Source organism: Tachypleus tridentatus, chromosome 7, assembly GCF_004210375.1.
Source record: "Tachypleus tridentatus isolate NWPU-2018 chromosome 7, ASM421037v1, whole genome shotgun sequence".
Taxonomy (NCBI): Eukaryota; Metazoa; Arthropoda; class Merostomata; order Xiphosura; family Limulidae; genus Tachypleus; species Tachypleus tridentatus.
The window spans coordinates 175,431,244-175,458,176 of record NC_134831.1 but is presented as its reverse complement, the minus strand read 5'-3'; the positions used below and the strand labels follow the sequence as shown (position 1 = coordinate 175,458,176).

At 33.1% G+C, this 26,933-nt stretch overlaps 1 protein-coding gene across 7 annotated transcripts; it reads left to right on the top strand.

Moving 5' to 3' along the window:
- Positions 1-1,511: 1,511 nt before the first annotated feature.
- Positions 1,512-26,774, top strand: LOC143257316 (putative fatty acyl-CoA reductase CG5065). Of its 7 annotated transcripts, none has more exons than XM_076515776.1 (13): positions 1,513-1,633; positions 2,496-2,672; positions 13,524-13,640; positions 14,350-14,525; positions 16,463-16,535; positions 16,848-16,957; positions 18,056-18,236; positions 20,951-20,995; positions 21,477-21,595; positions 22,874-23,113; positions 23,759-23,888; positions 24,060-24,187; positions 26,111-26,774. In XM_076515776.1, the coding sequence occupies exons 2-13, from the start codon at positions 2,565-2,567 to the stop codon at positions 26,241-26,243; spliced, it is 1,560 nt and encodes a 519-aa protein (XP_076371891.1). In that variant the 5' UTR covers positions 1,513-1,633; positions 2,496-2,564; the 3' UTR covers positions 26,244-26,774. The 7 variants fall into 7 exon arrangements, with proteins under 7 accessions (XP_076371893.1, XP_076371891.1, XP_076371890.1 ...); XM_076515775.1 differs by having other exon boundaries at positions 26,064-26,774; XM_076515774.1 differs by lacking the exon at positions 26,111-26,774 and adding an exon at positions 25,402-25,989.
- Positions 26,775-26,933: the final 159 nt, after the last annotated feature.

Genomic DNA, 26,933 nt, shown 5'->3' with positions numbered 1-26,933 from the left:
TTAGTTCCAAACCAGATAGAAAACTGAATATTGTTTGTGAGTTTTAAAAACTGTTGTATATAAACAGTTATTTGTAAAAACCGTTATTATAAATTGTATTATTGTTTGTATATTAAAATATATTTGTGTTAAGAAAGAAAACTGTGTGTATCAATTTGTTGACAAATATAATAAGTTTAATATATATCAATTTAATTAATTAATTATGATATTTATCATATTATCACATTAATCATTAATCTCCGAGATTAATTATGATATGAAACAGTATATATACACACACGTATACTTTATAAAGGAAAAACAAAGTAATATTTATATATCCAAGTGTTACAGTCAAATTCAGTTCGGTATAATTTTATTCACGGTAATGTTTAAACCCATTTTTGTATTAAATTATTAGTCAAGAAGGCGTTATAAAGTCACGGATAATTCCAATTATTCGTTGGTAAGAGAGTAGCTCAAGAGTTGGCGGTGGATGTGTTGATTAGTTGCATTCACTGTTAGGTCCCAGCATGGCCAGGTGGGTTAAGGCGTTCGACTCGTAATCCGAGGGTCGCGGGCTCGAATTCCGATCACACCAAACATGCTCATCCTTTCAGCCGTGGGGCGTTAAAAAGTGACGATCAATCCCACTATTCATTGGTAAACGAGTAGCCCAAGAGTTGGCGGTGGGTGGTGATGACTAGCTGCCTTCCCTATAGTCTTACACTGCAAAATTAGGGACGGCTAGCGCAGATAGCCCTCGTGTAGCTTTGCGCGAAATTCAAAACAAACCAAACCTTTACTGCTAAATTACGAAGAGTTAGTGAGGAAGCAAACGAACTAAACCAAACCTACACGTAGTGAAATTATCATAATCTCTGTGCTTGTTGCACGTATGTCAGAGCACGTGTAATGACTGTACACTAAACAAATAAATGATAGGTGTCTCCACAAAAACATTTTCTTCACGATCCTGTAATCATTAAGTATCACCGGATGACTTCTCAAAACATGGTCATAAATTTTAATGACTACCTTTGCTCTGTTCACAGCATGTATTGAAACTAGATTTCGTGCTTTATACTTTCTGAGACTGACCGCTGAGTCACAAAGTAACCAACAAACATAGACTTGCTCTTCATCTTACGTCCAGTCCGTGAAAATTAATTTTATTACCAAAGTCGAGACCCTAGATTAAATTATACTAAACCTAGAAAATGAACCTAATTTAGCCTAATTACCAAACTGTGTCTGTGTGTTTTCTCGAGTCTATCATTGGATCCAGCACTCGTAATTTTTGTGTTTATTACAAACTGTATTTTACTATTAAACTACCCAGCAATTTCAACACATAACTCTTCAGATGCTTCCAGAAAAAGTCTTAAAACAATAGTTTTAAGAGCCCTTGCGCCAGCATTTAATAGGAGTGGAAAAAAAAAAAACAACCTCACGTCGCAAGCGAATATGAAGCGTTGGTTTGGATTGGATAGCGATCTAACCAACCATGTTACGTCGCCCACAGGATACAAGGAAAAAAATGAACAAAACAGATTTGGACGCTGGTTGCACTCGTCTTCAAGAGAGAAAAACACACTAATCACGTTGTTGTTGTTGTTATTTTTATTTCTTCTATTTCAGTCTATAGCAGGTAAGTTTGTAGGAATATTTTATGTCATTTTGTAATTCTAAAAATCAACTCAGTATTTGCTTACTTACAAAGACGATATTAAAGGATTACCCTTCCGGTACTAACAGGTTAATTGTAACACGATATTAAAGGATTACCTTCCCGGTACTAACAGGTTAATTGTAACACGATATTAAAGGATTACCCTTCCGGTACTAATAGGTTAATTGCGACCATTTGCGTTCTTACTGTTACTTGGAATCCTGCAGTTGCTTAAATAGACCCAACAGTTTTACGCAAGATGTTATGTTAATTATAGCAAATCCAAAAGGAATTTATGTTGTTTTCTTTTCTCCAAAGAGACAGAGAAACAGGATAAACTATTCGTCCTTTTAATGCAAATAATAAACGTCTTGGACATTATCAGTTTATAATCAATGATAAATCATAGTTGTATCTAGTCTCTGGTATAACAATGTTCATTATGAGCTTTCCTTTTAGGATAACTATCATATTACCAGAAAAATGGGCGAGGTGCTAGAAGTTTCCTCCTCTCAGGTTCCAGGAAAGGAAAGTGTTGATATACATCAGTGCCAAAATAAATAAATCAGGACATTATGTTGAAATACATAATCCGTAAACACTTTGATGTTGAAAGGTGACCTCACGACCTGATTCGAATTCTCGAATAATATTTATGTTAATTATGCTTATTAGGTTCGATTTTACTACTTCTAATATTTTTGAAAGTTTTATTCTAATTTTTTTATTAACATAGAAAACTGGTCAAGGAAAACTGGTCAAGGAAAACTTGTCATATTGACACGACTGGCTGGAACTTAAACTGATCTTCTTTTTTTTTGTTATTTTAATTTCTTTTCAGCTACTGAAAACTTTGGAAAGTGACGACAGTTTGTGAGACAGAATTCGAGCACAAAGCAGTTTAACAACAATGTCTACACTTGTCTCCCTAGTTACCAGCAGAAAGTCGTCAAATATAACCGATTTTTACCGTGGTCGAAGTCTCTTTATTACTGGCGGCACCGGTTTCATCGGAAAGGTGAGACTTTTATAAAAAAACAAACAAAGACATGATATCGGTATTGATAAAGTCCTATCCTAACAGCTCGTCCAAATGTTCAAACCCTTAATGTGTTCTTATCTCTTTGTGTCATAGCTATCTCTTACTCTATTGTTCCTTCTATTATGACAAACGCTGTTTATTTGTTTGTTTCTTTGACGCTAAATAAAAATCTAAACAAAGGGATGTATGTTCTCTGCCCACCACGGGTTTCGAAACCCGGTTTCTAGCGTTGTAAGTCAAAATATACGCCGCTGTGACATTGGAGGGCGACACTGTTTAATCTAGTATGTTGTTTGAGAAAAATTGTATGATCGTTGTTTTACAAGTTAAAAATATCAACATTGTAACCCCCTGTCGTTATAAATGTCTTTTATATAATTTAATTCGTTTCCATATTAGTGGAATCAGAACGTATTTTAAATGTTCTGTATATATAAGTATGAAAAGTTTGTTAGTTTTTTAAAATGGGTGACATGACCTTTGATAAGGCGGCATGAGAACAGAAAATGATTCCTAATTAACAGTTGTGGAAGCAATTTCTTTTAACAAGTGTTTTCAAGAAAACATAGACAGTGTCTATGGTAATCAAAGTAACTGAACAGCAATATCGCTATTTTCAAACTAGTTAACAAAATTAAAACAATAGTCCCTGATAGTAAACAGATCCTTAGATAAAAAAGGTATACATTAAATTATGTGTAAATTCAATAAAATATATTGTGCAAACTAAACATAAATATGAAAAAACAAACTTTATTTTCTCCTTTAGTTGACATTTTGAAACACGTCATTCAATAATGGCATTAAACAATGAAACTAACATGAACATATTGAAACACGTCATTCAACAATATCATCAAACAATGAAACCAACATGAACATATTGAAACACGTCATTCAATAATGGCATTAAACAATGAAACTAACATGGACATATTGAAACACGTCATTCAACAATGGCATTAAACAATGAAACTAACATGAATATATTGAAACACATCATTCAACAATGGAAATAAACAATGGAACTAACATGAACATATTGAAACACGTCATTCAACAATGGCAATAAACAATTAAACTAACATGAACATATTGAAACACGTCATTCAACAATGGCATTAAACAATGGAACTAACATGAACATATTGAAACACATCATTCAACAATGGCATTAAATTATGAGCCTAACATGAACATATTGAAACACGTCATTCAACAATGGCAATAAACAATGAAACTAAACATAAACATATTGAAACACATCATTCAACAATGGCATTAAACAGCGAATATATTGAAACATGTCATTCAGCAATGACATTAAACTTTGAGCCTAACATGAACTTATTGGAACACGTCATTTAGCAATAACATTAAACTATGAGTCTAATATGAACTTATTGAAACACGTCATTCAACAATGACATTAAACTATGAGTCTAACATGAACTTATTGAAACACGTCATTGAACAATGAAATTAAACAATAAACATATTGAAACACGTCATTCAACAATGGCATTAAACGATGAACCTAACAGTCACAGTAAATTCAGTATTAGATAGTTTGTACAGTAAAATAAACAGTTCTCTGTTAAACGGAAATGAATGATTAACTGGTGGTAATGTACAAGACTCATAGCAGAGTCGTAGATTACGGTGAGTTTGATCGTTATAAAAAACCTGTTTTTCTAGTCCTGATAATGGTAGAGTAAAGATAAAGAGTTGTTTTATTTCGTACATCGACTAAACAAAATGTTTACAGTCGGTTTTAAACGTTTATGTGACATTTTAAAATGTCACGAGAACGGGAAGAAAGTAAACCATACCGTTGTAGCTGAAAGACAATGTAGCTTATATATTTAACACAAGAAAACAAAGAATTCAGACAGTGGGTGTAACTGTAACGACATTCGATGTCAACAAAGTCATATTCTATTACATAACTCAATGTCTGAACGCACTTGCCAATTTTGTTGTTACTCACTTGGTGACAGGTGTAGGTAAAGACAATTCAATGAGTTTTAAGGTTGAATCACAGTAATATTAAATAAACACTCTCAAAATGTATTTAAAAACACTAATACTTATGTGGTTTATTTAAAACACAAAGACTTACATTGAAAATAAACTAATCATGTAATATTTAACGATGTATTTATCTTAACAAGCCGTCTCATTATATCCTAACAGGTCATTTTACTACATCTTAACACGCCATCCTACTATATCTTAACAGGCCATCCTACTCTATCTTAACAGGCCATCCTACTATATCTTAACAGGCCATCCTACTACACTTTATGTTCGTTATTATTTATCTATGGCAGAGTTGTATCTTCTATCTTATCTTTATTATTATTTATCTCTGACAGATTGTATCTTCTCTCTTGTGTTTGTCATTATTTATTTATAAAAGAGTTGTATTTTAAATCTCATGTTTGTTATTATTTCTCTCTTACAGAGTTGTATCTTCCATCTTATGTTTGTTATTATTTATCAATAACAGAGTTGTATCTTCAATCTCATATTAGTTATTATTTATTGGAAATAAATAGAGTCTTTTTATCTTATGTTCTTTACTATTTACCTATAACAGAGTTATATCTTCTCTCTATCGTTCATAATTATTTATCTATAACAGAGATGTATCTTCTATCTTCTGTTTGTTTTTATTTATCTGTAACAGATAGTCGGGCATGTATAATAGGTCTGCCTGCACCCCCCCCATGATCCTCTGAAACCAACTTTTTTTGAAAGTTTTTAGGATACTTTTGAAGATTAAATATGTTTCCGGTTGCGCTTTCATGGTATAAGGGGATTTTCGGGCCCTTTTCAAAATGGTTGCCACCGAAAATCGTAAAATTACACAATATATATGAAATGATCATTATTTGCATCCACTTGGCCTATAATATTTAAATTGTTGTTATTCACTTATGTATAAAGCACAAATTGGACCAAAATATGGAATTTTGAAATTTTGTGACATGGCAGAAATCCAAGATGGCGGCCAAATTTTGGTGCATTTTCGCAAAATCGCTCATAACGTTTTAACCAGTTAACGTATAAAGTTGATTTTGGTGTCTAACCGTACGTTTTGCCACATAAGGAATTCAATAGAACCATACTTAGAATGATTTATCCAACCCTAGCCATATTAGTAACATATTAACTGTGCACAATGAGTGCAAAGTGATTCATGCCATTTTCCGAAAAACGCCCTATTATTCCACTCTATACTCAATGCTTCGTACATTTGATTTCCAACATTTTTCTGAACTAGGTACATAACAAATGACCTTATTCAGCAATTTTATAAAATAATATCGCTATTTTATATGGTATTAATATCACTGCATACAAAGAAAAACCAAGTAAGTATTCATAAAACTTTAATCAATGTAATCAAACTTTACATTGTTACAAGAATAACCATTAGTTACGGCTCGGCATATGTCCTGGCCAATGGAGAGCATGATGCGTTCAGCTCGTGATGTCTTAACCGTTTCGCTACCTGTCAAAACCAGACCCAGAAACCGTTGAAGTACATGTGGAATCACTTCATCTTGGACAATCAATTCCATTAAGTCTGGGGGCCATTTCTCTTGACCATCGTCTGCTTGCTCATATGCCTGCAAGATACCTCCACGAAGGATCATGGCCACATCTCTTATCGAATCTTGTGAAGCAAGCTGGTAAGCCTTGGCGATAGCACCAGATGTTTTGGTGCTGCTGTTGAGTACAAGATAAAATGGCAGTTTGCCACGACCTGTCTCAACCAATGTGAACTCAAGTTTGGAACCTAATTCTGGGTGTTTCTGTAATTTGTCCTTGAGTTTCTCAGCTCTGTAGTGTGGATTGTCATAGCGTGTTTGCTGCAATTCAGTAGCATACAAACGTCGAAGGTGCGATAACATGACAACATTTTGCTCCACTATTATGGTGTTGGAAACATAATCGACAACTTTCTGCAGGGCATTCTGGTGTGCCTCCTCCAGACCTGCTTGTTGTTTGATGTTCTCACGGTCTTTGCTGTTCCATAGCGCAGGGTTTGATGCATACTTCTTTCTGCAATTCGGGTGATACTGGGCTTCACAAGCAAAGAGGTCTTGCCCACGTATGCGTGTTAGAAGTCTGTCATCATTGCGGCTTGTGGCAATATCAATAACAGTTTGACCGCCACCATACTCGAACGTTGACGTGGACTGCTGTTCCCAGTTTCCTGCAATCTTGACTTTGATACGCCCAACTTTGTTGCAGAATATACAGTCTTTCTTGAACAGAATGTGGTCTCCCTGTGTGAAGGATCTACGAGAAGAATTTGATTGACCTTGCACAGAGTCTTGACGTGCGGTGCTTTGTGATACACTGGTAGGATCAAGCAAGGGAAGCTGGTCCAGATGATTAGTGAATCGCTGGTAGCAATTTCTGTGATACCCATGGTGATTTTGGAGAATTTCTGGGATGAGGGAACATGCCGACTCTCTCCTTTTGGTGAATCTTTTGGTAGCAACAATCGCCTGTCCCTTGTGTTACAAATTTCATTGTACCTTCTTTGTAGATCTGAAAGGCTGGAAATCAAAGTCAGGTTCCCTGCATTTTTGATGCCATCAGTGTGTATAATACAAACTGATAGGCGTGATTGTTTTTTAGCTGGACCATCACCAGAGTCAGTGCCACCACCACAAGTTTTAGATTTTGTTTTGGGCATGGTAATGCAGACAGATGTTAAAGTGTCTCTACAACTACAATATTAGATCACCGACACCGCTAGGAATAGGGGAAGCTCTAAGTCTGTGAGTCTTGTTAACCACCGTCGATTGGTAATTATGCCACCTATAACAATGAAAGATATTTTAAAATGACATGTTACAATGCATTATTCGTCATGTTTATAGTGTTTTTACTATACATGTATATATTGCAACTTATATATCTTATTTGATTACTATGTTATTTTTATATGTTTTACTGATGTGTAGTATATGTGTGTGCCATATGTGACCAGAAATAAATATTTTTTTACAAGTGTTTATTCAGTATAGACTTGTACAAAATATTTCTAAAAATTGCTGAATAAGGTAATTTGTTATGTATCTAGTTCAGAAAAATGTTGGAAATCAAATGTGCGAAGCATTGAGTATAGAGTGGAATAATAGGGCGTTTTTCGGAAAATGGCATGAATCACTTTGCACTCATTGTGCACAGTTAATATGTTGCTAATATGGCTAGGGTTGGATAAATCATTCTAAGTATGGTTCTATTGAATTCCTTATGTGGCAAAACATACGGTTAGAGACCAAAATCAACTTTATACGTTAACTGGTTAAAAAAGTTATGAGCGATTTTGCGAAAATGCACCAAAATTTGGCCGCCATCTTGGATTTCTCCCATGTCACAAAATTTCAAAATTCCATATTTTGGTACAATTTGTGCTTTATACATAAGTGAATAACAACAATTTAAATATTATAGGCCAAGTGGATGCAAATAATGATCATTTCATATATATTGTGTAATTTTACGATTTTCGGTGGCAACCATTTTGAAAAGGGCCCGAAAACCCCCTTATACCATGAAAGCGCAACCGGAAACATATTTAATCTTCAAAAGTATCCTAAAAACTTTCAAAAAAAGTTGGTTTCAGAGGATCATTGGGGAAGGGGGGTGCAAGCAGACCTATTATACATGCCCGACTAAGAGTTGTATCTTGTATATCATGTTAGTTATTTATCTGTGACAGAGTTGTATCTTCTATCTTATGTTTGTTATTATTTATGTATCACAGAGTTGTACGTTCTATTTTATGTTTCCTATTAATTTATCTGAAACAGAGTTGTATTCTTAACCATTTGTTTCTATTATTTATGTATGATAAAGTTGTATCTTGAATCTTATGTTTGGTATTATTTACCTACAACACAGTTAAATCTTCTTTCTCATATTTGTTATAATTTACCTGTGACAGTGTCCTGTCTTCTATCGTATGTTTGTTATTATTTACATGTGATAGAATTGTATCTTCTATCTTATGTTTGCTATTATTTACGTATCACAAAGTTGTATCTTCTTCCTTATGTTTGTTATTATTTATATATAACAGAGTTGTATCTTGTACCTCATGTTAGTTATTTATCTGTGATATGATTATATCTTTAATCTTATATTTGTTATTATTTATGTATGACAACGTTATATCTTCCATCTTATGTTTTATCTTATTTATCTATCAGAGAGATGTGTCTTTAATCTTATGTTTGTTATTTTTTATCTGTGACAGATTTGTATCATCTATATTATGTTCGTTACTATTTATGTATCATAGATATGCACTTTCTATCTTATGTTTGTTATTTTTTCTATGACAAAGTTGTATCTTTTATCTGATGTTTGTTATTATTTATCTATAACAGAGTTGTATCTCCAATCTATTGTTTGATATTATTTGTGTTTGAAAGTTGTGTCTTATATCTTATGTTTGTTATTATTTATCTATGAGTCCCCTGTTAGTACAGCTGTAAGTCTACGGAGTTAAAACGCTAAAATAAGGGGTTCGATTCCCCTCGGCGGGCTCAGCAGATGGCCCGATGTGGTTTTGCTATAAAAAGACACACATCTATGGCAGAGTTGAATCTTTCATTTCATGTTTGTTATTATTTATTAATGACATAGTTGTATCTTCTATCTTATCTTTGATATTATTTATCTATGACAGAGTTTTATCTTTTACCTTATGATTGTTATCACTTATTTATGACAGAGTTTTCTTCGACCTTATATTACGCATCTATGACGGAGCTGTATTTTTGATCTCGTGTTTTTTGTTTTTAACCTATGAAAGAGTTGTATCTTTGTTATGTTTGTTGTTATTCATATATGGCAGAGCTGTATCTTCTATCTTATATTTCTTATAATTTATTTATGACAGAGTTGTATCTTATATTTGTTATTATTTTTCTATGACAGAGTTGTATCTTCCATCTTATGTTTATTATTTATCTATAAGAGTGTTGTGTCTCCTGTCTAATGATTGTTATTATTTATTTCTAGCAGAGATCTATCTTGTATCTCATATTAGTTATTATTTATATGTGTTAGAATTATATTTTCAAACTTATGTTTGTTATTATTTATATATGACAGAGATGTATCTCTGATCTCATGCTTGTTATTATTTATCTGAGACAGAGTTGTATCTTCTATCTTATGTTTATTATTATATATCTCTAACAGAGTTGTATCTTGTATCTCATGATTGATATTATTTATTTACGACAGAGTTGTATCTTTAATCTTGTGTTTGTTATTATTTATCTATAACACAGTTTTATCTTGTATCCCATGTTAGTTATTATTTATCTGAGACAGAGTTGTATCTTCTATATTATGTTTGTTAATATTTATCTCTGACAGAGATTTACCTTCTACTTTCTGTTTGTTATTATTTATCTATGACACAGTTCTATCTTCTATCTTGTGTTTGATATTACGAAACTATGACAGAGCTGTATCTTTGAACTCATGTTTTTTACTAGTTATCTGTGACAGAGTTATGTCTTGAATATTATGTTTCTTATTATTTATCTATGACAGAGTTGTATTTTTAATCTCATGTTTATTATTTTTTATTTATTACAGACTTGTATCGTTTATCTTATGTTTGTTATTATGTATCAATGACAGAGTTCTATCTTTGTTCTTATTTTTGTTATTAATTAATCTATGACGGTTGGTATCTTTTTTCTTATGTATGTTAATATTTATCTATGACGCTGTTGTATCTCCTATCCGATGTTTGCTATTACTTATCTGTGCCAGAGTTGTTTCGTTTATCTTATCTTAAGTTGTATCTTTCAATCTCATGTTTGTTATTAATTATCTATGACAGAGTTTTATCTTCTATCTTATGTTTGTTATTAATTATCTGTGACAGAGTTGTGTCTTCTCTCTTATGTTTGTTATAATGTAACTGTGACAGAGGTGTATTTATGATCTTATGTTTGTTATTATTATTTATACCTAATGAACTGTGTCTTTCCATTTTAAGTATGTTGGTATTACTGCTACTTTAGTATGCAGTAGAACCAAGTTGTTTGTGTGTGTGTATGTTTCGTTTACTTTATTACGTACCTCATGCTATAAAATGAGTTATTTAGAAAATTTATGGTTATTTTAGGGTTATTAGTGTGTGTGTTTGTGTACGGGTTGTTCACTTTGCTTGAGTTTTAAGTAACATTGTTTGAGTATATTTAAAAGTCCAAGTTTCATAGGTAACTGGGCAAAATAAATTTATATATATATATATATTCGCAAACTAAATCAAATGATGTAATACTTGAATGGAACATATTTTTGGGAATATCACGTGAGGAAAAGTTTGAACTTGAATCCATCCTAAGTGAAGAAAAACAGTTTGAATTGGTCTGGTTGTTTACATGTTTATGTTCCCGCAAACAATGAATTAACTCTTTGTTTACATTATTTACTTAATATTTGACCCAGATGTCTGCACTGCCGTGTATATCAACACTTTAATGATTTTAGAAAGTGAAACCATGTTATTTTAACTGGTAGGTTATAATTTCCCACCACTTTGATGAAGAGTTGTTTTCTCTTCTGTTTTTTGGAAACGTAATAAAATACAAATTTAACATATACGTGTAAACTCAAGGTCCAATGATCAAGAGAATGTATACATCGCTTCTATTAAACTCACACAAACAGTTGTGGAAAGTCGAACACAAGAACGTTCACTAGAAGTTAGAAGTTTGTTTCGAAATTTCGTGCAGAACTACTGGAAAGTCAACTGCGCTAACTGTCGCTAATTTAGCAATGTGAAAACAATTATTCAACAACAGCCAGTTTTTGGACTGCTCTTTAACAATGAATATGGGATTGATTGAACCATTACAGCGTCCCAGTGACTGAAAGAACGAGTATGTTGGGAAACGGGATTCGAGCTCGCGATCCGCAGATAGCGAGTCAAGCGCCCTAAACATCAGGATGGACAGATTTCCGAAATTAAAATATATTAAATGCATTTAAACATCTGAATCTGTTACAAAATTTGGAAATCGAAACAAGAACCATAAGTGTTACATTGCACGCCTTCAATTTATGTTCTTCTAATTTAACCCTAAGACGTTTCAATACATTCAATAGTTGTTGTTGTTGTTGTTTAAATTACGGTACCCCGCTAGTACAGCGGTACGTCTCCGGATTTACAACGCTAAAATCAGCGGTTCGATTCCCCTAGGTGGGCTCAGTAGATAGCCCGATGTGGCTTTGCTATTAGGAAAAAACACACTTTTAAATTACAAATGTATGTAGCTCCTTAAAACTTACAATAGGGGACTAAACCTGTGATTTATAAATTGTGTTAACATATACTGCTGACCAAAATCGTAAGGCCAATAAACATAAAGAAAAAATATGCATTTTGCGTTGTTAGACTCAACCACTTATTTGAGTAGAGCTTCGAAATATGAAAATAAGAAAAGGGAAAATAAAAATAAAAACTTTTTTAGCATTTAATAGAGAAAATGTGAACACTATAAAATTAGCTTAAATACTAGCTGGTGAAAAGTTTAAGACCATACCATACTGAAACGAAGCGTTAATCGGTAAACACGTAACGAAATTTAGTCATTTGTGTTCAGGCATTAGCGTTGTCAACATCTCTCACTGACATCTCCTGTGTTACATTGGGTAAAAACATGTCAAAGGCTAAAAAGTTGACAGAGTTTGAACGTGGCAGAATTATCGAGCTGCAAAAGCAAGGTCTCTCTCAACGTGCCATCGCTGGTGTGATTGGTCGTAGTAGAACTGCTGTTGCAAATGTCTTGAAAGACCCTAAGAGATACGGAACTAGAATTTCAAACAGCAGCTGGCTACAATGGTGTGTTAGAGAGTGCATCCTTATTGACTCACTTGTGTGGAAATGACTGGATCTTTCAGCAGGACAAAGGACTTTTCATGGCAAATAACGTGATTCTTTTGGACCATCTAGCGTGTTCGTCTGAACTGAATCCCATTGAAAATGTTTGGGGGGAGAAGGCAATGGACGTCAATTCCAAACAGTGCATGATCTTTGTGAAGCCATCTTCACCACTTGGAATAACATTCCAGCCAGCCTTCTGCAAACGCTTATATGGACCATGCCAAAACGAATGTTTGAAGTTATTCGCAATGACGACCGTGCAACTCACTACTGAGACCTCTAGTTGGGCATCTCCTACTCTGTTTAGGACTTCTTTTTGGTATGGTCTTAAACTTTTGACCAGTTAGTATTTAGACTAATTTCATAGTGTTCACATTTTCCCTATTAAATGCTAAAAAGTTTTTTATTTTTATTTTCCCTATTCTTATTTTCATCTTTCGAAGCTCTACTCAAATAAGTGGTTGAGTCTAACAACACAAAATGCATATTTTTTTCTTTATGTTCATTGGCTTTAAGATTTTGGCGAGTAGTGTATACTAAACCATTTGGAAATTCAGCAAGGTTAATGGTTTTCAACACTAAAAGTCTGTGTTCGATCTTTGTGGTGGGCAAAACACAGATAACATTTACCTTCAAGTCAAGTTTTTTGAGGATAAATAGAAAGTGTAAAAGTGTAATGATTTACACTTAAATCATATTTAAGTGTAAAATACGATATACTGAAGGTTTTACGGAGGGTTATACTGAAGGTTATACTTATGGTTATTCTGAGGGCTATACTCCACTTCCTGTACAAGATTTCTGATAAGATATGAAACTACTTCTAACTTCTTACTTTCTGTGATTTGCGAGTGACTTTGTACATTTTAATCTTACCATAGGTACTGGTAGAGAAGATTCTACGTTCCTGTCCAGACGTTGAAACAATCTTTTTGCTGGTACGTCAGAAAAAAGGAAACAACCCTGCTCAACGTTTAGACGCCATCTTGAAATCGAAGGCAAGCGTGTCGTCCATCTTGTGTTGAGATTATATGTTGAACTCTGAACTAAGCCTCGTAAACATGGAAAAATTTGGATTGTAATTATTCACAAATGAGATTAGTAGTAAACACAATGTATATTTTTATAAACAAGATAGGTTTAACAAACGTGTACCAGGAAACAATCTGTATTTAATAAGATAAAATTTTACCCGTTTGACACGAATGTAAATCTGCCAGAGAACAAAAAAAATCATAATCACTATTTTTATCTTCCATGAAGACTTGGAAAGTAAAGAATGTTCCAGAAAACGTCGATGTTAAAGAAATAATAAAAAAATTTACCATTGGTTGTTTTCCATCCTGAAAAATAATTAAACACTCTTACCATTGGTTGTTGTCCGTCCTGACAAAAATAATAAAACACTCTAACCATTGGTTGTTATTCACTGCTGACCGAACGAACTTTATAATAAAACACTCTTACCATTGGTGTGTAACTTAGATTACAATAAGTAGAAACGGTCGCTTGAACGTTTGTTTTCTGGGCTGAGAAATGGACGTGTTTTGTTCAGTGAAGGATCATGTATATTCCTGTGTGCTCACAATAAATTACATCTTCGAAACACAAAGGGTGAGATGTTTGAGCAAATAAACATTTCGTTGAATCAAGGCTTCTCCTGAAACAGGACGTGTTATATCAGTTCAGTCTTTTTTTTAATTTTAGCTGTTTGAATACCTTCAAGAATCTAATCCAGGAGTGCTCAGAAAATTAGTGGCTATTGATGGAAACATGACTCTTCCCGGACTAGGCATGACTCCTTCCGACTTGGATACAGTCAGGAAAAAAGTTTCGGTTGTTTTTCACTGCGCAGCAACAGTGCGATTCGAAGAACCTCTAAAGTAAGTGAAACTTTGTCATTCGGAACTTTTTTAAAAAGGATTTATTCGTGAAGCATGGTTAACTTTATCAATGTATCGAAATGGTTGAATATACATATACAACTAAAGATAACGTTTGAGAAAGTCAGTAAATGTAGGTAGGGATGGCCAGTTCCAATCCCTAAAAAACAAACAAACAAGATGGTAGGGATGGCAGTTGTATCAACCATGCATAATAACACATAGAATGTTAACAGATAAACAGGATAAATTAGACTTAATTGTGATTGGAGGGTTATATTGTTATATGTTACTTCTTGCCTGTACTATTATGTGTGGGTAATACAAATGCCATCCCAACCAACTTGTGTTTGTTATTTTTGTAGGATTGATATTAGCCATCCCTACATTTACTTACTTTTTGTAATAGATTTTTTACTTGTTTTATTTAACATGAAAATGCAATGATAGCGATGATAATCAAATAACACATTATAATCACTGTTGTTGTTTTTCCATAACAACACTCTTCTAGTTAGACCGTTATATGAAATATATTTCCATTATTTACTGGGCTAAGTGTTAGCCCTGACCTGTATAGGTAATATATACTAGGTTAAGTGTTAGCCCTGGCCTATATAGATAACATACACAACATATGTCACTATAATATTGTACTTTATATGACGTCAAGTTACCGTATTCATATAAACAGTTCTTTTATATAGGTGGTATTATCCTTTAGGAATAAGAAATTTGAAAAAAATAAAACAAAGTTTACTAATATCAAGTATATACAGCTGCGTATAAATATATATCAAATCCATTAAATCGTGTTTGTTGTGGATTTCGCGCAAAGCTACTCAAGAACTATCTGCGCTAGCCGTCCCTAATTTAGTAGTGTAACACTAGATAATAAGACTATAATTTTGTAAGGCGGTATCTGATTAAAATATCTCTAATTTTATTGTTTTACATATTTTCCTCCAGGTTTTGACCAGATATTTATTAAGACAAATAAATATCATTAAAAATATCTGTTTTTACCTCTTTTATTTTTATTTTTAACAGTCTCATTTAATGTTAATGAAATGCAAATTTACGTATTTTTCTAAGATGTTTCTGTAGTTCGTTACCATATCAGATACGCTTAATATAGTTAAAAGAATAATCAGCCAGGATTTTGAAAACATTTGGTATATACATGTGTACTTTGTGATTATTGAAACTAATACAAATTAACAGTTTAAAAACTACATACATGAACAGATATTATTACGTAAATGTATTTATTAATATTCATATAAAATTTACGTAACAATAAAAACGTGTGTGTAATATTTGTCGGGCCCAGCGTGTTAAGGCGTTCGACTCGTAATTCGAGGGTCGCGGGTTCGAATCCCGGTCGTACCAAACGTGCTCGCCCTTTCAGCTGTGGGGGCGTTATAATGTGACGGTAAATCGTTGGTAAAAGAGTAGCCCAAGAATTGGCGGTGAGTGGTGATGACTTTCCTCTAGTCTCACACGAGACCTAGTCTAATTAGGGACGGCTAGCGCAGATAGCCCTCGAGTAGCTTTGCGCGAAACTCAGAAACAGAAAAACAAGTTATATTTGTTCATGTCTTGTGACTCTCAAACATCTGAAGTTTGTCGTATGTGGCTCTTACGTTAAGCAAGTTTGACCATTCCTGTTATAAAGTTTGTTCCATTTTCCCTCCCAGAACAGTTTCTGCGGGCGCACATGTAACAATACATTAGATGTAGAAGTCGTTAAGAACGTGGCTGAAGACAATTAACCAGACAATAGATAACATTAGAAGCCAATATATTATTATTAACAATATTGTTGTTTAGACTTTGGTCACTCTTTCTTTGAAAAGCTGGTCCGTTTGTGCGTGTCAATCTTGCTTAACTAGAATCTCTGTTGACTATTCACTTTTATTCCCCTGGTCGACTAGAACATCCGTTGACATGAACGTACTGGGTACCACAAAAGTTATTGAGCTGTGTAAGAAGATGACCAGTCTGAAGGTATGTCGTCTTTTAACTGTAAGAAGATGACCTATCTGGAGGTATGTCTTTTTTTAACTGTAAAAACATGACCCATCTGAAGGTATGTCGTTTTTTAACTGTAAGAAGATGCACTTTTATAATTCTATTTAATGTAAAATCATCAGAAGCGTTCAGTGTATCGGTGAAAACCTTTTTATCTTTTATCACAAACATACGTGTCTTCATCGTTTTGCTCTTTAGCACTCAGTTAAAAACATTTCTAATCAGTATCATACTAAACAGTAAAATGTTTTTATGGACTGACATCCGTTTTACTAACAATTCATTCAGGCTTTAGTACACGTCTCTACGGCATATTGCAATTGCAACCGAGATACGGTCATCGAAGAAAAAATATATTCTTCTCCGCTGGATGTTCAGAAACTAATAAATATAACAAGGTGAGTTTGTAGTAATTAGAGTCAGTAAATTACTTCAAAAATATTAAACGTCTTTTACAGAAGAACAATTATCTATCATTAGATATGGATAATTCTTTCTCACAAGTTTCGCCCCCCGCTAGTACAGCGGTATGTCTCCGGATTTACAACGCTAAAATCAGGGGTTCGATTCCCCTCGGTGGGCTGAGCAGATAGCCCTTTGTGGCTTTGCTATACGAAAAAACACACAAAAACACACTCACAAGTTTCATGGAATCATACTTTATTCTAAAGTAAAGTTATACAAACATAGCTTATATGTTAACAAAGTGATAAACATGTGAGTTAAATAGGTCATAGGAGTTTTATTTCCTGAAATGTTAATATTTTAGGAGATTAGATGTGGTTTAAATATTGTTTGTGTGAAATACTTTGTAAATAAAACAAGAACGTTGAAATCGAAGCTAGTCGTCACGTACCGCCAACGGCATTGTTTCATCCTGTAACATAATGTTACATTTGAATATTTAACTAAACAAAAAACATATAAGACGATTATAAATAAAAATCCAATATGTAATCCGAACTCCTTGGACAAACAACAGACACAAGCGTGTTATTTATATAAATTAAATAAAATTGTGAGAATCGCGTGTCTTTAGAATTGGCTAGTTGAACATTTTAAATCAGGGGAAGTAGGTGTGCTTGGAATGCTGATGTAATTACTCTGAGAATTTGTGGAATAAACTGAGTTTTTCAACAAATCATTGCTCTATCTGTATCACGTGTTGCGCGTGATTAGATTTGATTAATCAATTGATGTTAAAGATGTGTGTTATATGATTTTAAACCGAGTAATAATTTATTTTTAGAAGTTCAAGTGTTTTACGATAAAGGAAAAATTTCGTCATGTGAAAAATTACTACTGAGAGAAAAAGTATTTTTCTTCACAGTACAAGTATCAGTGAAAGAAGTTAGTCGTGCTCCATTAGAAGTAAAGAATTACAAGAGAGAGAAATTTGTTTTTATTAGGTTCGTGTTTTTGTTTTTTTTTTAAAACATATTTTAAATACAAAAAAAAAAATTGAAATAAAACTGTTTTCTTGAATCTTGGTTAAGTTTCTTAGAAGAATTCCAACTGCTAGAAACGTTAACACCGAAACTACTTCACGGCTGGCCGAACACGTATACATTCACCAAAGCAGTGACTGAGAATCTGTTTGAAGAGGAATCCGTCGATCTTCCTGTTGCCATAGTGCGTCCTTCCATCGTCATAGCAACCTGGAAAGAACCTCTACCTGTGAGTCGGGATATTTTAGAGATCATTAAATTATATTATTTCTATACATCTGGAGGTTTATGAAATAGTTAAAGTATTGTAAGAGATGCCTATTGTAGTTATAATATATAGATTATTCAACTTAGCACTGTTACTAATGTTGAATAGAAGTTTAGAAATATTGTAAGATGTTTTATAGTTATTATAAAATATAGAGTATTGTTATTCAACATAACATTGTTACTAATGCATAGTAGAGGTTTTGACTTAAACTTTGTTCCTCAGTGTGTGGGCGAGGCTCTATACTCCAACCTTGTTTTCACTCAAATAATCTATAGTACATATGTCTGAAACAAACACTGCAAATTTAGCTGTATATATATTAAAAATTAGTTTGAAATATTTTAATATTTGATATTGATGGTAGTATTTCATGTTCCGCAAAAGTGTGAACTTTCACACAGAGGAGTAGTTGCACATTTCAATACAGTAGCGCCACGGGGACAGTTTCATAAACAGAACCATTTGAGACAGAAGTTGTAGCAGTAACGGGACAATCTGTTATAAAGCGAGATATTAAACGAAGTAAATCAAAGATGACAAAATTCTGAAGAAAAAAGCTTTAATGTTCCTCACGGAAGCAAAGACTCCAACAGCACCTAGCTAGTTCTCCACCGGACTCTCATACACAGCAATGTTTTGACAAGAAACGCACCACAGCTCCTAGACAAAAACAACAATATCCAGTTAGTATCCAACGGTTTCTAGAAAGGGTTGAGGACGAACAGGGTTATAAGTGTTACAACTCTGAACATTGGCTTTAAAAAGTGAAACATGGAAGTCAATTAATATATTAGTTTCTTTTTGTTGAAGGTTGAAACGTAGTATTAAGCTGATGTATTAATTTCTTCTGGTTAAAGGTTGAAACGTAGTCATAAATTAATGTATTAGTTTCTTCTGGTTAAAGGTTGAAACGTAGTCATAAATTAATGTATTAGTTTCTTCTGGTTAAAAGTTGAAACGTAGTCATAAATTAATGTATTAGTTTCTTCTGGTTAAATGTTGAAACGTAGTAATAAATTAATGTATTAGTTTTTTCTGGATAAAGGTTGAAACGTAGTCATAAATTAATGTATTAGTTTCTTCTGGTTAAAGGTTGAAACTAGTAATAAATTAATGTATTAGTTTCTTCTGGTTAAATGTTGAAACGTAGTAATAAATTAATGTATTAGTTTCTTCTGGTTAAAGGTTGAAACGTAGTCATAAATTAATGTATTAGTTTCTTCTGGTTAAAAGTTGAAACGTAGTCATAAATTAATGTATTAGTTTCTTCTGGTTAAATGTTGAAACGTAGTCATAAATTAATGTATTAGTTTCTTCTGGTTAAAGGTTGAAACTAGTAATAAATTAATGTATTAGTTTCTTCTGGTTAAATGTTGAAACGTAGTAATAAATTAATGCATTAGTTTCTTCTGGTTAAAGGTTGAAACGTAGTCATAAATTAATGTATTAGTTTCTTCTAGTTAAATGTTGAAACGTAGTAATAAATTAATGTATTAGTTTCTTCTGAATAAATGTTGAAACGTAGTCATAAATTAATGTATTAGTTTCTTCTGGTTAAAGGTTGAAACGTAGTAATAAATTAATGTATTAGTTTCTTCTGGTTAAATGTTGAAACGTAGTCATAAATTAATGTATTAGTTTCTTCTGGTTAAATGTTGAAACGTAGTAATAAATTAATGTATTAGTTTCTTCTGGATAAATGTTGAAACGTAGTCATAAATTAATGTATTAGTTTCTTCTGGTTAAAGGTTGAAACGTAGTCATAAATTAATGTATTAGTTTCTTCTGGTTAAATGTTGAAACTAGTAATAAATTAATGTATTAGTTTCTTCTGGATAAATGTTGAAACGTAGTAATAAATTAATGTATTAATTTCTTCTGGATAAATATTGAAACGTAGTCATAAATTAATGTATTAGTTTCTTTTGGTTAAATGTTGAAACGTAGTAATAAATTAATGTATTAGTTTCTTCTGGTTAAATGTTGAAACGTAGTCATAAATTAATGTATTAGTTTCTTCTGGATAAATGTTGAAACGTAGTCATAAATTAATGTATTAGTTTCTTCTGAATAAATGTTGAAACGTAGTCATAAATTAATGTATTAGTTTCTTCTGGTTAAATGTTGAAACTAGTAATAAATTAATGTATTAGTTTCTTCTGGATAAATGTTGAAACGTAGTCATAAATTAATGTATTAGTTTCTTCTGGATAAATGTTGAAACGTAGTCATAAATTAATGTATTAGTTTCTTCTGGATAAATGTTGAAACGTAGTCATAAATTAATGTAGTTTCTTCTGAATAAATGTTGAAACGTAGTCATAAATTAATGTATTAGTTTCTTTTGGTTAAATGTTGAAACGTAGTCATAAATTAATGTATTAGTTTCTTCTGGATAAATGTTGAAACGTAGTCATAAATTAATGTATTAGTTTCTTCTGGTTAAATGTTGAAACTAGTAATAAATTAATGTATTAGTTTCTTCTGGATAAATGTTGAAACGTAGTAATAAATTAATGTATTAGTTACTTCTGGATAAATGTTGAAACGTAGTAATAAATTAATGTATTAGTTACTTCTAGATAAATATTGAAACGTAGTAATAAATTAATGTATTAGTTTCTTACGGCAGCTCTTCAGTAGTAACAAAAGTTCTCATTCTGTTCATTCAGGGCTGGACGGAGAACTTGAACGGACCTAATGGACTGAACGCTGCGGTAAGGACTTAAACACACTCTTTGCTATCTGTGTTGAATTAATGTTGTTTGTTCGTCATCGACCCAAAGTCAAACATCCACTGACACAACGGATTATAAAGATTTCATCAGTCACGATACATATTAAATATACTTTAGCGTCCAGTCAGACTTAAGATATGTAAAAATTATAATATAGTCAAGCATCAGAATACTCCAAAAAACCAGAGCATAGCCGAACTCTCAATAGTTAAGAATCAGTGGAGAGTCAGGCTACAAATTAAATATAATCTAGTCAGAAGTCAGATATATAAGAATACGCGTTTATTAATATTTGAAAACAAATAAAAATCAGAGTAAAGTTAGAGCTAAGAATACGTAAGTTGTTAGAAGTTACAATATGTAAAATTATTGTAAAGTTAGAGCTAAGAATAGGTAAGTGGTTAGAAGTTACAATATGTAAAATTATTGCTTTGTCCATTAAGTCATTCTTTTCTCTTAGGCAGCAACTGGACTACTTCAGACTATGTTGTGTGACTCCTCTAAAATTGCGGACCTGATACCAGTGGACGTAGTAGTAAATCTAATGATTGCTGTGGGTTGGCACACGGCAACTCATAGGTATAAATGAAAACTTTATTGGTAAATTCCTTTTTGTTTCGTTCTACAGTTTCGTTTCAATCAGAAGTTGGTAGAAACGTAAAGTGCCCTTTAATGTTAATTTTTATTGTTTAAACTGGATTTTTTACGTTGAAGAGAAATATATGAATTATATAAATATATAAGTTAAATAAAGCGCGGATAAAATTTAAAAAGACAAAAAGTTTTTCTTTACAACTCTATTTTTTTTGTAATAACTCAAGGTTATTAAATGTGATTTCCTTTTAATTTCATGAAAAGCTTCACTAGGGCGAGCCGTCCCTAATTTACTAATGATATCCTTGAAGGAAGACAGCTATTCAACACCACCCACCACCAACTCTTGGGCTACTTCTTTACCAATAAATAATAGGATGAACAATCACATGATGGTGTGTGGTATCTACCAACTTTAGTCAGTCAGTTCTAAATTATGGATGGATAACGCAGACAGACAGACCTTGAGAAACTTTACGTGAAATTCGACAACACAACAAAAAATTGAAATAATAAAATCACGTGCATACGTATCCATAACAACAAAAAATAATCTAGAAAGCATGTGATTAACGAATCTATGTTTAATAGAATATTCATATATTAAAATTTATTGATGTAACTTTTACTTCAAAGGAATCTAATGGATGGTTGTTCCTTGACACGTGTTCAAAAACACTATTTGTCTCTTATAAAACAATAGCATCATTAAGTTATGTATTCTGTATTACTGTCGTTTTATTTTTTTGTTACTGGTTGAACTACTATGTTACTGGTAGAAACGTAAAGTGCCCTTTAATGTTAATTTTTATTGTTTAAACTGGATTTTTTACGTTGAAGAGAAAGCCATAAATAGTATCAAAAATATACCATGGTCATTAGTATAACGAACAAAAAACTTATTCAAAAAGTTGATGAAACAAGTGGAGAGATGAACCTATAACTTACAATGTTCGGTTTTCTATTCAGATAGTGGAATAGCTGGAGAGATGAACTTATAACTTACAATGTTCGGTTTTCTATCCAGATAGTGGAATAGCTGGAGAAATGAACCTATAACTTACAATGTTCTGTTTTCTATCCAGATAGTGGAATAGCTGGCGAGATGAACCTATAACTTACAATGTTCTGTTTTCTATCCAGATAATGGAATAGCTGGCGAGGTGAACCTATAACTTACAATATTCTGTTTTCTGTACAATTAATATAAACAGAAACTTTCAGTTCAGTAAGTACAATCACTAATAACAATGTTCTGTGTAGGACCAACACCATTCCTGTGTATCACTGTACGTCAGGCCAGGACAAGAAACTCACATGGGAACAGTTGGTCAATCTCATGTTCCCGTACGCTCTCATCTATCCCACATCTCATCTCATTCGCTATCCTCACTTGACGTGTACAACTAACCGTGCATGGAATACAGTCTCCAAACTTTTTGAACATTACATACCGGCTCATCTCTACGACCTCTTCCTTCGACTACAAGGCGAAAAACCAAAGTACTTCTAACTACTATTCATACTGTATTCGTAGAGCACACGTTTTGATGATACCCTAACATTTCTATTTTTATCGTTCGTTAGTGTTAATATCTACCAGAAACCTAAAACCGAAATCTTTGCTTAAGTAGCAGTTGGTGTAACATTAATGCTAATAAACAGTTCTCTATTATCGACACTGCTTTTATTTTGAAAGTCAGAAGTTGTCCAGGTTATAAATAGTCTTAAAGTTGGGTATTTAAGGGCTACAGTTTAGAAACGAGCCTTTACCTTACAATCCAAAGAGCGTACGTACACAGCTAATCTCTCAATCAGGGTGTAAACCTACGAGAACTGTATGTCATGACATCTGGCGACAAATTATACAAATATTATTTTATATTGATTAAATTTCTTAATAAACAAGATGAATCTAAAGACTGGACAAGAACTTGGATTTACACCTAACGGTGCTTGAAGTAAAAACATTTATACATTTTAGAGATTTTTAAATACGCATTTATTAAAGAAATGTGCCTAACCGTAATTATAAAATTATTCGAAGTTATTCTTGCCTGGTAATTTACTAAAATATAGCAATATTTATTTCATTTGCTGTCATCTAGTTGTAAGAACATGAACTAAATGACTTTTTTTTTTCATTAGATTAGTTGGTCTTTACACGAAACTTCACCGAGCAATCAACGCCTTGGAATTTTTTTCTTTACATGAATGGACTTTTCTCAATGAAAATACAAAAAAATTGTCTTTGGAACTTTCTGGAAGGGACATTGAGGTAAGGGACAATTTTAATGGTAAGATTGTACACATTGTACGTGTCTACTGGATTTCAAAGTAAGATTGTACACATTACTTGGTCGTTGTTAAAGTATGTTGATCTTATTAAATTTCTTAAACGTAAACTTTAAGTCTGTTCGTTTAAAACTTTTGTTATCTCTTGATTTAGACTTTCAGCTTCGATATCAGTGACCTTGAGTGGAGCACCTACTTTGAAAATTACGCCAAAGGCATGAGGACGTTCATATTTCAAGAGGACTGGTCAACTTTACCTGCTGCACAGGTCAGATTAAGAAGGTACGATATTATTCGTTTAATTCTGGTTTTTCATGTAAACAACACGAAAGGTGTGTTTTACTTTAAATTAACGTGAAAGACAAGGCCCTCTACGTGAGTCGTCGTTTCCACTTCATAGTTTAACTATCTCTGCCGGAGTTCTCTAACGTCATTTTATAAAAAGTACGTTTTCTTATTCCTATGGGAAATAAGTTTTAACAGTCATCCGTTGGTGGTTTCACGTGTCTCACTCGTAAGTTTGAGAACTTATAACGTTAACAATTGAGAGTTACACATGGGCATGATGGCCAAATGGTTAAAGCACTCGACTTATAATCTGAGGTTCACGGGTTCAAATTTTCGTCACACCAAACATTCTCGCCTTCTCAGCAGTGCGGCTGTTATTATGTGACAGTCAATCCCACAATTCGTTGGAAAAAGAGTAGCCCAATAGTGAACAGTAGATGGAGATGACGAATTACTTTCCCTCTAGTCTTACACTACTAAATTAGAAACGACTAACGCATACAGCTTTCGTGTAGCTTTGCGCGAGATACTTTACAATAATCTAGCGGCTAGCAAACGCAACCACACTATAGCAACTTTACAAGAATCTGGCGGCTAGTAAACAAAACCAAACTGCATCATATTTACATGAATCTAGTACTAGTACACAAAACCAAACTGCATCATGTTTACAAGAATCTAATTACTAGTACATGAAACCAAACTGTACCATGTTTACAAGAATCTAGTTACTAGTACATGAAACCAAACTGTATCATGTTTACAAGAATCTAGTAACTAGTAAACACAACCAAACATGTATCATGTTTACAAGTAGCTAGCAGTTATTGAAACCTGGTTTTTAGCATGAAAATGGTTGTTTGGTTGATTGGAATTAAACACAAAGCTACACATTGGGCTATCTATGTTCTACCCAAAATAGATATCGAAATCCGGTTTCGAGCACTAAGAGTCCACAGATATACCGCTCTACGATTGTGTGTAATGACGAGCATGAGAAGTTGATACTGGATAGGTATTTTGGTTAACTTATTATAACCAGGTGCGGTCAGAAACTACTGTTTCTCTTCACCCCACACGCGATGAGAGTACATTTGTCAACGGAATACGAGACTGGTGAACTGAACTTCAGTGGCTAGTTATATATTAGTCTGGAGTGTTGGTCACAGATGACCCTGAAAGTAACATATTTGTGTGACTGTTTGAAGGGCGTCGGAACCAGCTGCGAAGGAGGACCGCGAGAGATCGAAAACTGCGGCGAGAGGTTCAGCACCCCATTCACATCAACTCGAAGGTTTCTTTGACGTATATGTGGTCGAAGAGAGAAGAGACGAGCAGAGAAATGCAAACAGTACGTCAGCATAGTTAAAACTCATGATATTAATTAACCAGAATTTTGATACTAAAAATGTGGTGATGAGTATGATGCGTTCTAACTGGCCTCTTTACAGGGCTGGGATCTATAAATCCTAGATGAAAAAAGAATTTTGATGTGGGGAAAACGGAGTACCCCAAGAAAACCACTTTCACTGGTAGGGCGCCGAAAGAAAACAACACCACCAGTGTCCAACATTGAAAGTATAAAGGCATATATGGTTAGACATTAGTTTACATTCAGGGCATGTATGTAGTTGTATAGGGGCATGAGAACCCACAGACTGATTGCTTTAGTAATTTATGGATAAGTGTAATAATAAATGTCACTTGATGAATTTAAGCCAGTTAAGTCTTTTTTTTTTTTTTTGAGTAATTGGTGACAACAAATACGCTTTAGGTCGTGTTATGTACTTCCAGGAAAAAAGTTATAATGTTTTTATTATAATTTGGTATTTACTTCATTTCTTTAAAACATTTGTTTGTTTGTTTTCAGATACAATACTTTAAGGAAAATGAGAAACATTTTAGTGTTATTAATAGCTTTCAGAATTTCACTCAAACTCTCCCAAACCTTTCGACACCTGGCGGCAGTATTATTCAACTATATATGTTCTCTAGTTTCGGTTTTCATGAAGATATTTCAGTGAGTGTTATTTGCCATCAGCATCGGTGAAGATAACTTTTCTCGAATCTCTAACACGAAAGAATATTCTTACAGTCGTCGCTTCGTTTTACATCCACCAGAGGCAGCACAGTCGTTGCTGTGTTTCACATCTACCACACTAGGCTCTTTGTTTCACATGCACCAGACATATGTCTGTGAATAATGTTTATGGAATTCAGAAGTGGAATTGTCCACTTAGAAACAAAAATTAATAGTTTGAATTCACTATGTAACACAAATTTTGTTCCTGGATGGTATGTGTTATTTCTTAATTGCTTGTGTTGTAAAAGTACAGAAAATGGTCATTATTCCCTTCAAACTTTGCTTTTGCGACCTGAATAATGAAATTTAGAAATTAACCTATTTTCTCTGTAAAAAGGGAAAAATTTGCACATTTTCATTTACATAAGGTCTTAATAAAACACAGGAATCAAGATTTACATGTATTTATATTAAAGCTATACAAATATGTTTAGAAGTGAGTAGTATTTTGAGATTTGCGACTGTAATGTAAATCATTTTCACGTATCATCCCCTAAATATAGTCTCTCGTCATATTTTCCTTATACGCTCCCAGGTCACAAAAGCAAAGTTTGAAGAGAAAAATAGGCTATTTCCATTTACTTCAGGCATGAGCAATTGGGAAATAACACTTTCTGCCCAGGAACAAGAAAAAGTAAAAATTTTGTTACATAGTGT

Coding starts and splice junctions, on each gene's coding strand:
- LOC143257316 (XM_076515774.1), top strand. CDS start 2,565: ATGTCTACACTTGTCTCCCTAGTTACCAGCAGAAAGTCGTCAAATATA. Junction 2,673..13,523: donor GCACCGGTTTCATCGGAAAG/GTGAGACTTTTA, acceptor ATCTTACCATAG/GTACTGGTAGAGAAGATTCT. Junction 18,237..20,950: donor CCTGGAAAGAACCTCTACCT/GTGAGTCGGGAT, acceptor CTGTTCATTCAG/GGCTGGACGGAGAACTTGAA.